At 46.3% G+C, this 12,871-nt stretch overlaps 1 protein-coding gene across 16 annotated transcripts in view; it reads left to right on the top strand.

The window, feature by feature from the left end:
• The window catches only part of LOC103345445 (uncharacterized), an 82,667-nt gene extending 79,694 nt beyond the window's left edge, over window positions 1-2,973 (top strand). For 14 of the 16 annotated variants that reach the window (XM_070064730.1, XM_070064732.1, XM_070064736.1 and 11 more), the window contains 4 exons: window positions 63-244; window positions 1,213-1,282; window positions 2,119-2,299; window positions 2,884-2,973. In XM_070064730.1, the coding sequence (XP_069920831.1) occupies window positions 63-244; window positions 1,213-1,282; window positions 2,119-2,299; window positions 2,884-2,922 (472 nt within the window). In that variant the 3' untranslated portion in view covers window positions 2,923-2,973. The remainder of the gene's footprint in view (window positions 1-62; window positions 245-1,212; window positions 1,283-2,118; window positions 2,300-2,883) is intronic. The other 2 variants (XM_070064738.1, XM_070064742.1) reach the window with 2 other exon arrangements.
• The last annotated feature ends 9,898 nt before the right edge of the window (window positions 2,974-12,871 follow it).

Here is a 12,871-nt window from a genome sequence, read left to right as displayed (position 1 = left end):
ATTTGTGTTAAGCCCTCATCTTTTCCTCTCCTCCTGTCCCCTCCTCTGCATTCACACCTCAGGGTGGGTGAAGATCCACCCCCACTGGAAGGGCCAGATGTCATCGTGCCTGTCCTCAAGGATGACGGATCCTACCTGCTCTGTGCATATTGGGCAGATGAGCCTGAAGCCCCAGTCCAGGCCTGGGCTGGGGCCCTGCACCCTACAGCCCAGCAGCCCATCTGCTGTGCTGAGGCCATTCTCGGTGAGTCCTTTGATGTGACTCTAGCTGCAGACCTGATAAACCTCCTGAGTGCACTCCTATAACCCTGGCCTGGTGCTCTGACTCCACTCATCATCTGGAATCCTAGGGAATGTACTGAGGATTCCATCCTGTGGTTGCCTGTGCTGGCTCGTGCCTCTCAGGATCTACTAAGAACCACAGTGTCAGCATGGCACCAAAAGGCTCCTGTGTGTGTGGAGCCCTGAGGGTTCACATGTTCATATTGTGGCACAGTGGAGGAATCTGGGAGTCCCTCACCATGGCTTAGGATTGGATGAGCCCCCATTGTGTGGTTGGTCACTTAAAACACATCTGGGTGTCAGCGCCATGGTGCAGTAGGTTAATCCTCTGCCTGCAGTGCCAGTACCCCATATGGGCACCTGTTCTAGTCCTGGCTGCTTCACTTCCAGTATAGCTCTCTGCTATGGCCTGGGATAGTAATATAAGATTGCCCAAGTCCTTGGGCCCCTGCACCTGCATGGGAGAACAGGAAGAAGTGCCTGGCTCCTGGCTTCAGATTGGCACAGCTCTGGCTGTTGTGGCCATCTGGGGAGTGAACCAATGTAAGGAAGACCTTTCTCTGTCTCTCCCTCTCACTGTAACCCTAACTCAATTAAAATAAATAAAATCTTTAAAAAAGTAACACACACCTGGAACTTACAACATATAGCCATGGGATTGAGAGCAGCTGATCACTTTTGGAAGATCAGGATGCCAAATGAGTGAGAGGACACACGCCCAGCAGGGAGGGAGATTTCCACTATTGGGCAGAGGACCTGTCTAAACAGGCATGTCCTCCTGTTTGGAGCTGTTGCTAAGCAAGGTAGTGCCACAGCTGGACAACATAGATATCCCTGTGTGACTGTGGGTGGTACCTGAGCTTTAATATACCATCGCTTTTGTTCGTCATCTCATTTACCATGTCCTGCCCCATTTGCACATCTTTGCAGTGGAAGAGCCCTCATCACAAGAGGAGGAAGGGAAGGTGGCACGTGCAGACCAGGCTGAGGCTAATCAGAGGTAAATCTACAGATGGGTTGAGGGTGTTTTACTCTGGACATCTGGCATGGCAGACACGGGAGGAGAGAAAGGGACCCATGAGCCATTTTTCCCATTCAAATCTCATCCTACAGACTGTGGACCATGTCTTGAAAGCCCCATGTGCTGAGGCAGGTCACAAACACTGTGCAGGTCACCAACTACATATCCTCTTTGGAACCTACATAAGTTTTCCTGGGGTCCAGTCATGCCGAGGTCATTCCTCATGCCACACTTTTATGTCACCTCCATAAAAAGTGTTTGGCAGCTCCCTCAGCCCCTCTGCTTGTGCTTCATCCACATCCCTGCAGTACAACAATAAAGACAGGATGTCCAATGCACCAATGCTCTCCGCAGTGCTTAGTGAAATGGGATCAATGCCAAGGTCATATTGGGTGTTAAACTGCTTTCATTGGTTGGAAGCATTCCAGACCAAGGGGATTCTTCTCCCTGAAACTAAACAGGCTTCTGGTCAGCTTGTCCTTTCCTGTCCCAGGGGGCTGGGAGAGGGACACAGAACCCTCTGATCCTCAGTGCCTTCTGCCCTTCGGCTGCCATCCTTCTCTCCTCTGTCTTCCTGTCCCATCCTTCTCTGCATCCTGCTGGGTCTTAGCTATCTGTGTGAAGGCTCACTTTGTCTGCACCAGGGGAGGATCTAGATCAGATGGCTCATAGAGATTGATTCCTTCCCTGTTGGCTGACAGACCCTTTCAGACTGCTGGGAAGATTTGGTGGAACAGGGTTGGAACTGAATGACTTTGTGCTAAGCCCTCATCTTTTCTACCTCTTTCATCCTCCCCTCTGCATTCACACCTCAGGGTGTGTGGAGATCCACCCCCACTGGAAGGGCCAGATGTCATTGTGCCTATCCTCAAGGATGATGGTTCCTATGTGCTCTGTGCATATTGGGCAGATGAGCCTGAAGCACCAGCCCAGGTCTGGGCTGAGGCCTGGCATGCAAAAACCCAGCAGTCCATCTGCTGTGCTGAGGCTTTTTGGGTGAGTCATTAGATGTGAATCTTGCTGCAGACCTGTCAAAGTGCCCGAGTGGACTCCTGTGACCCAGGCCTGCTTGCTGTTACTCCCCAGGGAAAGGTGGTGATGTGGCAGGCTGTCCCCTGGGCTATATCTGGATGGACAGAGGCAGAACCCATGGTGGAGTTTGCAGCACAGTTGTAGTGTGGCTGGTGTGTCTTGGCCTCATAGTCCCAGGATATGCCCCCCTTTCTGACACTGACACTGACACTTGTTGTGCCTGAAGCACGTGATGGGGCATGGCCCCAGCTTTTGTTACTAAACTTTTGTTGCTGAACAAATTATTTACTCTTAAGTATTTATATCTCATTTGAGGGTTTTGGGAAAAAATATCTGTATTCTTTCTGTTGGACTATTAAGTCAAATGGTTTGCAGAATGTCTGACTTAGAATTGTTTTGTAGATTCTAGGTTTTCTTAGTAACTCATGCACTGCAGACGAGCTGAGTTTTGTCCTAGTCTCTGTCACTGCTGAGCAGTGCCTCCAGACTCAGCTGGCAGCAGGCCCTGACCAAGACTCTCATTTGGTTTCTTTCTGTCTCCCTCTCAGGTGCTAAGAACTTCCTCTGGTGGATACCATGAAACCTGACTCTGTTCATTCCAGTACCCCATTTATATTAAAGTTTGGTTTTGTTAATTATTTGGGTTCAATATTTTGCTCCATATTCTTTAAACCTCACAAATACATGGATTAGTATAACACTGGAACCTGGAATTCTAGGTGTCTTCTGATAACTGTAGTCAAGATTGTTCCTATGCCACAGGACGTGTCTACATGCATCAAGTCTAGTGAAAAAAACCAGACATAGTCCAATACCATGTGAGTACAGGTTAAAGCAGACCTGCTGGGAGTGCACAGTAAGGAGGCAGTTCTAAGGTGAATGCAAGAATGCATATACTCAAGATGAGCATGAGAATCTCTCAAGACAGTGAGGGAGTGTCATTAGAAAGGCGTGTGGGACTCTTCTGGAATCTTAGTGAGTGGGGATATTCACTTTCAACAACATATTAATGTGTCCCCTTGAATTTCATGGGTCTTTCTCCATACTGGTTTACAAAACAAAGGAAAATGATCGGGCCGGCACCATGGCTCAATAGGCTAATCCTCCACCTAGCAGCACTGGCACACTGGGTTCTAGTCCCGGTTGGGGCTCCGGATTCTGTCCCGGTTGCTCCTCTTCCAGGCCAGCTCTCTGTTGTGGCCAGGGAGTGCAGTAGAGGATGGCCCAAGTGCTTGTGCCCTGCACCCCATGGGAGACCAGGAGAAGCACTTGGCTCCTGCCTTCGGATCAGTGTGGTGTGTCGGTCGCAGTGTGCCAGCTGTGGCAGCCTTTGGAGGGTGAACCAATGGCAAAAAGGAAGACCTTTCTCTCTGTCTCTCTCTCTCACTGTCCACTCTGCCTGTCCAAAAAAAAAAGAAAGAAAATGATCATTTTCTGTCAGCACATCATCACAGGAAGCACACAGGGAACTATGAAATTTGGCTGTTTTTCTTCTGCACAGTGCAGTGAGCCTTGGGCCCCTTGCTGCCTGACTGTTGAGCAAAGGGTAGGAGGTGGCCCACATCCCAGCCAGGCCCCAATGGTGGTGTACAACTGGTGGAAGCCTCCCTCCAAGGGGATTGTTGGCAACTGTAGAACCAAACTTATGTCCCTGGACTGACTCAGTGTCTCTGAGAAGCTGAGAAAGAGACAAAGAGAAACAGAGAGAGAGAGAGAGGGAGAGGGAGAGGGAGAGAGAGAGAAAAAGAGAGATATCTTCCATCCACTGGTATGCCCGTGACAAGTGCAATGCTACGACCACCAGGCAATAGGCCGGTGGACCCGTTAAATAGAAGAAGAGACAGAAACCCTGGAAAGGAAAGGACCCAACAACTGGAGCCGCTGCCTACTGCCTCCAAGTGTGTGTTAGCAGAAATCTACACCTGGACGTGGAGCCGGGACTTGAACTCAGGCACTCTGATACAGGATGTTGCTGTCCCAAGGGGTGTAGTCCCTGCTGTGTCAAACAGCAGAAGTTAACCAGGGGAATCCTGGAAAGGGAAAGGCAGAGATGACCAGTAAGGTTCTTAAAAAGATATTACATCTTGGGCCAGGAACTCCATCTGCCTCATGAGTGTCTGAGCCACTGTGGCTCAGGGTCTGTATTTCTTATGACAGAGACAGCTGAGAAACCATAGAATGGTTCCTGAGCACTCTCAAGGGAGGAAAGTGAGAACATTTCAGGAGTGCATCCTTCCCTTGCCAGGTGGAACAAATTAGGAGCTCATAACATGGAGCCGAATCTTTAGTGCAGAGGTTAAGATGCCCGTGTCCCACCTTAGAGTTCACCTGGGTTCACTTTGCAACCGTGCTCCTATGAACCCTGTAATGCAGACCCTGGGAGGCAGCAGATGTCTCAAGTAATTATTGGATTCCTGTCAAACACAGGATGGAGTTGGCTGGGGACCCCACCTCCTGGCTTTGGCCCCAACCAGGGACTACTTTGAACATTTGTGGGAGGAATCGGTGGATGAGAGGTCTGTCTGTTGTTCCTCTGTCTCTCTCTCTGCCTCTCTAGTGTATGCAAAAGGGGATTTTTAAAAAACACCTGGTACACCAGGTGGCTGTGTGGCCATTTCATGTTGTTGTTTGGGCAATGCTGGGAAGCATGTGCCAGAGATCAGCCCCCTTTGTACAATGGGAAACAGTCATGTCTGCTTCTCTTCAAAGTCCCAAAGCATTCAGTAATCACAGAGAAAGGGGCCAGGACCTCCATTTGGGTCTCTCACTTGGGTGGCCCTAACTGGCTCATTAAGAGGAAGCTGGATTGGAATTAAAGTAGTCAGGACTGGAACCTGTGCTCCACATGGGATACCAGTGTTGCAAGTAGTGGCTTAGCTGCCTATGCCACAATGCTCGCACCCATAAAAGGCATTTTTGAGACAACTGCAAAGCCTAGAAGTGTCCTGAGGCTCCAGTAGTAGTAACATGTTCCAATTGCCTGACTTCAGTCATTACCATTTGTATATACCAGAGACTGTCCCTGCTTTGGGAAATACACACTGATACACTTGGTGAGAACCCATGGAGTGTCAATGTACTCTGAAATGCCTTGGGAAAGATTGTTGGGAGTAAAAATTTTCTATAAATCTTAATTAAAAATACAAAAACAATTTATATCATTGGAAAAAGAATGAAAACAAAAAATAGTTTCTACTAATAAAATACTAATAGATGTTCAATAAATCAAAAAAGGAACATTTAAGACATACTTCAAAAATAATGAAAATACTTTTATAATTATTTGTTTCAACAAGTATAAGAAAATCAATTGGTAAATACATCATAAATATATCATCACACTGATGGTTATAGACTGGTACAAAATATATTTCATATGGAAGTCATGAATATTTTAGATTCAAAATTCTGGACAGAATTAGGAAATCAGGAATTTAAGCAGTCCAAATCAGTTGTAATTCTCAAGAGGAGGCTGGAAATACATGATTTACATCTTGCTATGTATATACATTAAATTTATTGTAAATATAACAAAAATGAAAAAAACACCTGTGGATCTTTCCAATGCAACAGATATATATTAAGCTGAAGTTCACCAGTGGATTGCAAGATTTTAATGAATACCCAAGAAAAAGTCTAAAATATATGTACTATTATATCTGCATTTTGGCATAACAGTGTCCAATAATTTATGAAATTTCAAAGGAATCCATTGCAGTTCCCTTAGTATAAACTGCTACCACACTAAGCTGTATAAGCGTCACTATTGATTTGATGCTTCCTCTTCCACTATCATTTAACTTTTGAAAATTTTATTTAGTTGAGAGAGTGTGTAGGAGAGAGCGAGCATGCACATGTGATTTTATCTGATGGTTTACGATTTAAATGCCTGCGATGTTCAGGCCTCAGCCAGGACTGTAGTCTGGAGCCAGGATCTCAATCCAAGTACCTCCTTGGCTAATGGCCATTATTGTGTAGCCCTGCGTAGAAAGAGCCTTGTGGGATGCTGCTGTTCTGCTAGGTCACCTGTGCTGCTGGTGCTGCTCCTGGCTGAATAAAGACTCTGCATCTGCTTACAGCTCTGGGAGTGTTCTTCCAGAATCTGGCCCAGAGTGCCTCAGCATCCCTGATGACTGTGCATGGGTTTGACATCTCTCACAGTCCACAGTATTTGGGTTTCCTGCCAGGGAACATGTGGCCTCTTATAGGACCATAATACCTTGTGGCAGAGGTCCTAATGTCTTGGACTCCTCTTCAGGAGTGGAAACAGGTAAAATGGGCTTTGCATGTCCTGGAAGTCATAATGCTGGCAGGAGATCAGACCAGTGCTGTGTGGACAGGATGGATGTCACTCACCATGTTAGGATGGCAGCATGAAGGCTTCCTCACTGTGTTAAGGTGTCAGTGTAAAGACACCCATATCAGTGATGCCCAGGTAAAGGAGCTATGTGCTGGGGAGAGCAGCTGAATATCTGGGCACAGGCTTTGGAGCAGGACTGGCTGTGTCTGTAGAGGGCAGAGTATGAATGGGAAGAGAGCAGCCCAGTGAGGAAGGACCCGGTGAAGAGCTGGGCCCCTGCCACCTCTGCATGCCCACCATGGAAGAAAGTGTCAGCTGGAGCTCAACCAGCATATAGCCCCAGGATGTGGGCCACAAGGCCTCCCTCAGGAAGTGAATTTGCTAATACTGCTTACACCCAACCAAGCAGAGGGAGTTGGGGAAGCAAGCAGACAGAGGCCAGGAGAACCAAGAAAAGTATGGCTTTTGTGCTTGTGGAGTGATGGAGTTGATAGCCTCCAGTTGTCCCCATTAGAAATGAAGAAATTAACTTCCATTACATTTCACCCATTACTATGACAATGTCTGCAAATCAGCCATTGCCTTGGAGACTTTTTTTTTTTTTGACAGGCAGAGTGGACAGTGAGAGAGAGAGAGAGAGAAAGGTCTTCCTTTGGCGTTGGTTCACCCTCCAATGGCCGCCGCTGCAGCCGGCGCACCGCGCTGATCCGATGGCAGGAGCCAGGATCCAGGTGCTTTTCCTGGTCTCCCATGGGGTGCAGGGCCCAAGCACCTGGGCCATCCTCCACTGCACTCCCTGGCCATAGCAGAGAGCTGGCCTGGAAGAGGGGCAACCGGGACAGAATCCGGCGCCCCAACCGGGACTAGAACCCAGTGTGCCGGCGCCGCAAGGTGGAGGATTAGCCTATTGAGCCACGGCGCTGGCCGCCATTGCCTTGGAGACTTTCAAGGGGATCATTCCCTGATGGAGTGCTTAAGGGCTACTGTGTGAGTAAATGGACCATGCATGTGGACTTGGCTCACGTTATTAGATAAATGCCCATGTGGCAGGGAATGTTTAATGTGAATACTAGGGGCACTGGTGTTGAGCACTTAACCACTCAAATGAAAAATTGGCCTCTTTACCTCCTCCTGCCTTTGGGTCTCTGCAGCCATAATAACGACCTATATTGACCACCATGTTTGTGAGGTGACCGATGTTATGGAAAGATGTAGATGATGTAGAGATAAAGCAGCAGGATCACAGGGTGGTACAACTGCTAGGAAAAAAGTAAAGGCAAACAAATGAAAATTCTGCCTCGGGGAGAGGGACAAACAAGAAAATGGGTCATTAAAATGTCCCAGATATAAATTTGGATCGACCTGCCAATGGCAGGAATAAGAAGGGATAAAATCAATCACCAGCCAATGATGTGCTGTTAATGTTAGGTGACAGCTGCCCACTGGACAGCACTATTGGAAAATGCCCATGAGAGAAAAGAACTCAATTCACCCAATATGCCTCCAAGATTTCATGGGGGCTCCAAGAGAAGAGTTTTCCCTATTAGACTACTGGAAAGGCTGAGGAACTGAGTTGTGGGGGACCCAGGTGAATGGGAGGCCACATGTGGAATTAACAACCTATTGTCCCTCCTAATGTTCAGCATGTGCTGATACTGGTTGACACTGGAGCTGACTGCAGCCTTCTGTATAAGATTCCTGATTGCTCCAGTGTTTCTGTGGCATCTGTTGATGGCTATAGAGACCACACAATCTGGTGTGACAGGCAACAATGACTTTAGGCATAGGCCATCTTCTGCCCAGGCATACACAATTTATGTCTCCTCAGCACCAGAGTATATTTTAAAATAGATGTGCTCAAAGGATTGACTGTGCTCACCACACAGAGTGAATTCCCATTGTGGGTGTGAATTATAAAGCCATGGTCAGGGGACACCCGCTGCATGTGGTAGTGACTTTGGAAGCACCCTAATTAGTAGTCTGGGTGTGACAATATTGATTGCTTAGAGGAAGTGAAGAAATTGGACAGACTACCCTGAAATTGGAGAAAGCTGACATTGTGTATCTTGCACACAGTCCCCACAACTAACTAATACGGCTGGTGTGGAAGCAAGATGGTACCTGGTGAATGAATATAGATTATTGAGAGTTAAACAAGGTGACACCACCTCTGCAGCCTGCTGTTCCCTTGATTACCAACCTCTGGATCATTTGACTCTGGTTTTGGGATGGTACTGCTATATAGTGGACCTAGCTAATGCCTTCTTCTCCATCAATGTAGTTCCTGAGAGTGAAGAGCAGTTTGCATTTACAAGTGAAGGGAGACATTGGGCCTTTGTTGTTCTTTCCCAAGGCTATCTACACAGTCCAACCATCTGTCATGGACTGGAAGCCAAGGACCTCATAGTGGGTGATCCCAGCAGTGAGCCTGAGCCCAGGCACATTTTTCCCCACCCCCACCTTCTGCCAGTCAGGCAAACTGCCCACATGGAAACCTACCCTCAAGCTGATTGGAGAGGCATATGGGCGCCAGTGTCAGTTCTGTCCTATAGTTAGTGTTCCCCAGAGTTAGTTGCACCCCTTCTCTTTCTCCCTGCCCTTTAAAAAGTGTACATGCTGCAAATAAAGTTGGACATGGTCACTGCAACTTGTCTCTGGTGCTTCTTTTGGGAAGGACACTGTTGCCATACTCTCCAATAATGTGGCTTTGCAGAACAAGCCACACCATGTTACCTGGGAAAGGCCTTCCACTGTTGTATTCTTTCCTTCTGCAGACCCCAGGGCACAATCTGTGTGCTGCACTGCCAGTGTATGGAGGGTGTCTGCACTCATTGGCATGTGGCCCTGGCCTCACATGCTTCTTCCTCTGCTTCTGGGCCCTGCTGTCCTTTTAGAAGGGATCCAAGCTTACAGGGGACTAACCAGTCAAATGTGCCATCTTGGTGTCCCCAATCATAATGTCTGTCAAACCCCTTTTTCTGGGTAGGAAGTATATTCATAGGTGTAGGGATTGGGGTGTGGGCATCTTTGGGGTCACCATTCAGCAGCCCTCACACAGGTATCCATGATATATCAACAAGACAGGTGAGTCTCACATACACCCAGTCTTAGAGGAACCTGGTGGTGAGATGATAATGCAGAATCCCTGGCCCCGAAACAACCCTGAGCTGCAGATATTTTGGGAGATGGAGTGATCCTGCCATTCAGACCACAGGACAGGGTGTACAGGTCAAGAATAACAGAGGAAACAATGCTTCTGTTCCACTTTGGTCACTGGAAGTCACACCCAAACTTGCTCTTCCAGTTTGCTTTTTTGTGTTGAGGAAGACCTACTCACAGCATCCTGAAAATGCATTGCAAATGGAAAGAGAGCAAATATGTATGCACTGAGGTGAGTACCGGCCATGGGTGCCTGCACATGATGCTGGTGTGACACAGTGGCTGCAAGGACCCCCAGAGCGGCTTCTTCAAGTGAAACCCATGCAATGCCCATGACATTTCTACCATGCATTTATTGTAAGCAAGTAAAATATTGTGTAAAAATATCACTGGGTCTGGAATCTGGACACTGGGGGCTGCTGTGGGTGAAGGAGCCACAACATAGGGGTTATTTCTATGGCATTCTTACAATAAAGTGGTGACTCTGTGAAGCTTTGCTCATCAAATTTAAGCTCCACCCATTGGAATAACTCAATTATAAGTAGTCATTATCTCTTTACCAGGATTCTAACAGAATCCCAGAAATATGCATTTTCTGGTTGATTTTTTTACAATAAATGCTTTTTATTGTATGCTCATTTCAATGAGTAACATTTAGAAATTATAATCCCACATAACAGTGACACTTATTTTATAGCATGTACATCATTTACAGCCACATAACACACAAGTTTAGCTGATTTTCCAAAATTAATATTCTGAAGTTAAGAAAGATAAAAAATTTATTCTTTAGAAACTGTCTTATCTGGTGTCAAAACAGAAGAGTAAACATTATTTGAAACACAAAGCCACAATATATAGCATGAATTAAAATACATTTAAAGTATGTTGAACTGCTGAATGTAAACATGAAGCAACTAGGCATCCCCACTGTTGTCTTGAAGTTGTAAAGTTCCCAGCACACATGGACAAGTCCTTATGTGTGCTGCCCTGAGTGGACTCAGATTACAGCTCCACATTTGCCTCCAGGTGTCTGAAATCATTTCCCCAATATTTTAAAAACATCACTTTCTTCCTGAGGCTCCATATCCTAACAAGAAGCAGCAGACAAAAGCAGGCCAGGGTGGCACACACATGTGTAGGAGATGCAATGGGACCACCACTGTCTCCAGAGGAGGGGTGCAGAGAACACAGGAGCCTCAGATGCTGAGCAGGGGCTACTCCAGTTCTCTTCTGGACCTGGCCAGAATGGGTGTTATCTCAGCCCTTGCGAGCAAAGATTCAGAAGATGAGTTACACACATGCAGCATGCATCAGCCGGCCCCATGTCACCTATGTTGGTGCAATTCCTCTTCCCCCATGAGGCAAACACTGGACATAGAGGTCCTCACCAGGCTGTGATCCAGTTCCCCTGTCACACAGTGAAAGAGCAGAACTGGAAGATGTGTGTGGATGGTGGGGGTGGAGACACTTGCTCAGCCCACCAGAGAAGAGGGGCTTGTGTGAAATTGGATATGGGGCTGGAAAGAGCCTGATAATTCTGGAGTGGGCAGTGTCTTTGATACTAACAGAATAGCATTCTTTCTTAGAGTTAGAGAATCAGAGCGAAAGTGAGAGTGAGCAAGAGAGAGAGTGAGAGAGAGAGAGAGATCTTTCATCCACTGACTCAGTCCCCAAGTGGCCTCAATGGCCAGAGCTGGGTCCATCTGAAGCCAGGAGACAGGAGCTTCACCTGGTTCTCCCACATGGGCACAGGAGCCCTAGGACTTGGGCCATCATCCACTGTTTTCCCAGGTGCAGGGAGCTAGAGCAAAAGTGGAACACCCAAGACATGAACAAGCACCCATATAGGATGCCATTTATCTGCTATGCCACAGTGCTGGGCCCTAAGTCCTATTTCTCCAAATAGAAACTTTTTTTTAATGTTTACTAGGATTTGTATATGTGATTACTATTCTGGTCTTGCTCTGCCTCTCTACAATTACACCAGTAAAATTTGTTTTAAAAATTGATTAAGTTGACCATATAATTTAGCAAGCAACAAGTGAGCTATATATGGATGATGAAAATTGATGCAACTGCACCTATAATTGTGTTCTTAGTGTCTCTAAGCCACAATTCTAATGTATTGTACTTGAGAAATGAATATATTTACTGTAATCATAGTTTTATTTAAATATCTAAATAATATCTGTAGGATTTTTATGTGTTTGTGGTTTGTAGTATTGATGGGGGATATTCTTGAACCTCAAGAGTTATTACCAATGTGTTATTTTTGTTTTTATAGAATAATTTAAAACAAGGTACTAATTTTATAGGTAATATTTAGAGATTTTATAATTGTATATTTCACAACCTATTAAAATGTTTTTATATTGGAGCTTTTTTACATTGTTGTAACATGCAACAGACACTTGTTTGTTTCAAAATAATGCATTCATTCAATAAATGCTTCATGTTATGGACCAGAAACTACAAGACTCTATGGATTCACAGAAAATGCACAGTGTTTGTTGATAGGCACCTAAACATTAGAAATGGAAAAATGTGAATTATCTTCTATAAATATTTCTTCTTTTAATTATTTGAACAAAATCTTTGGATTCAACCTAGAGCAGAGAAACAAAATGACTAAGAATAATTACTATATATACTATAATTTAACAACTGAAGAAGTAGACCAGTGGGTGATGGAGACAACTGGTGAGTTCATGGACATGAAGAGTCTCCTTGGGATAAGGACGCGCTGGTGGCTGTCCTGAGCAGACACTGTGGAAGTGCAGTCCTTGGAGACACTGGACACTGTGGGCTCAGTTACTGGGCAAGCTGTGAGCTCACAGGAGGTCAGCACAAGCAGGACCAAGAGGGGATGATGGAGAATCATCAGGCAGGAGTGTAGCAGCCTAAGAGTGGGTGGGGTCCAAGACTAAGCACAGGTTAGGTGAGGCCTGAATGACTGTCCTAGCAGGAGCAGGGCTGGGAGGCTTCAGGCTCCTCTGTGTGGGAGGAGCTGTGTCATTTCCTTAACCCTGATGGTCACATGCCCTGGCCAGGCCAGCAATGGTGTGGGGTTGTCA

Source organism: Oryctolagus cuniculus, chromosome 19, assembly GCF_964237555.1.
Source record: "Oryctolagus cuniculus chromosome 19, mOryCun1.1, whole genome shotgun sequence".
NCBI classification, from domain to species: domain Eukaryota; kingdom Metazoa; phylum Chordata; class Mammalia; order Lagomorpha; family Leporidae; genus Oryctolagus; species Oryctolagus cuniculus.
This window is presented reverse-complemented; position numbering and strand designations above follow the sequence as displayed.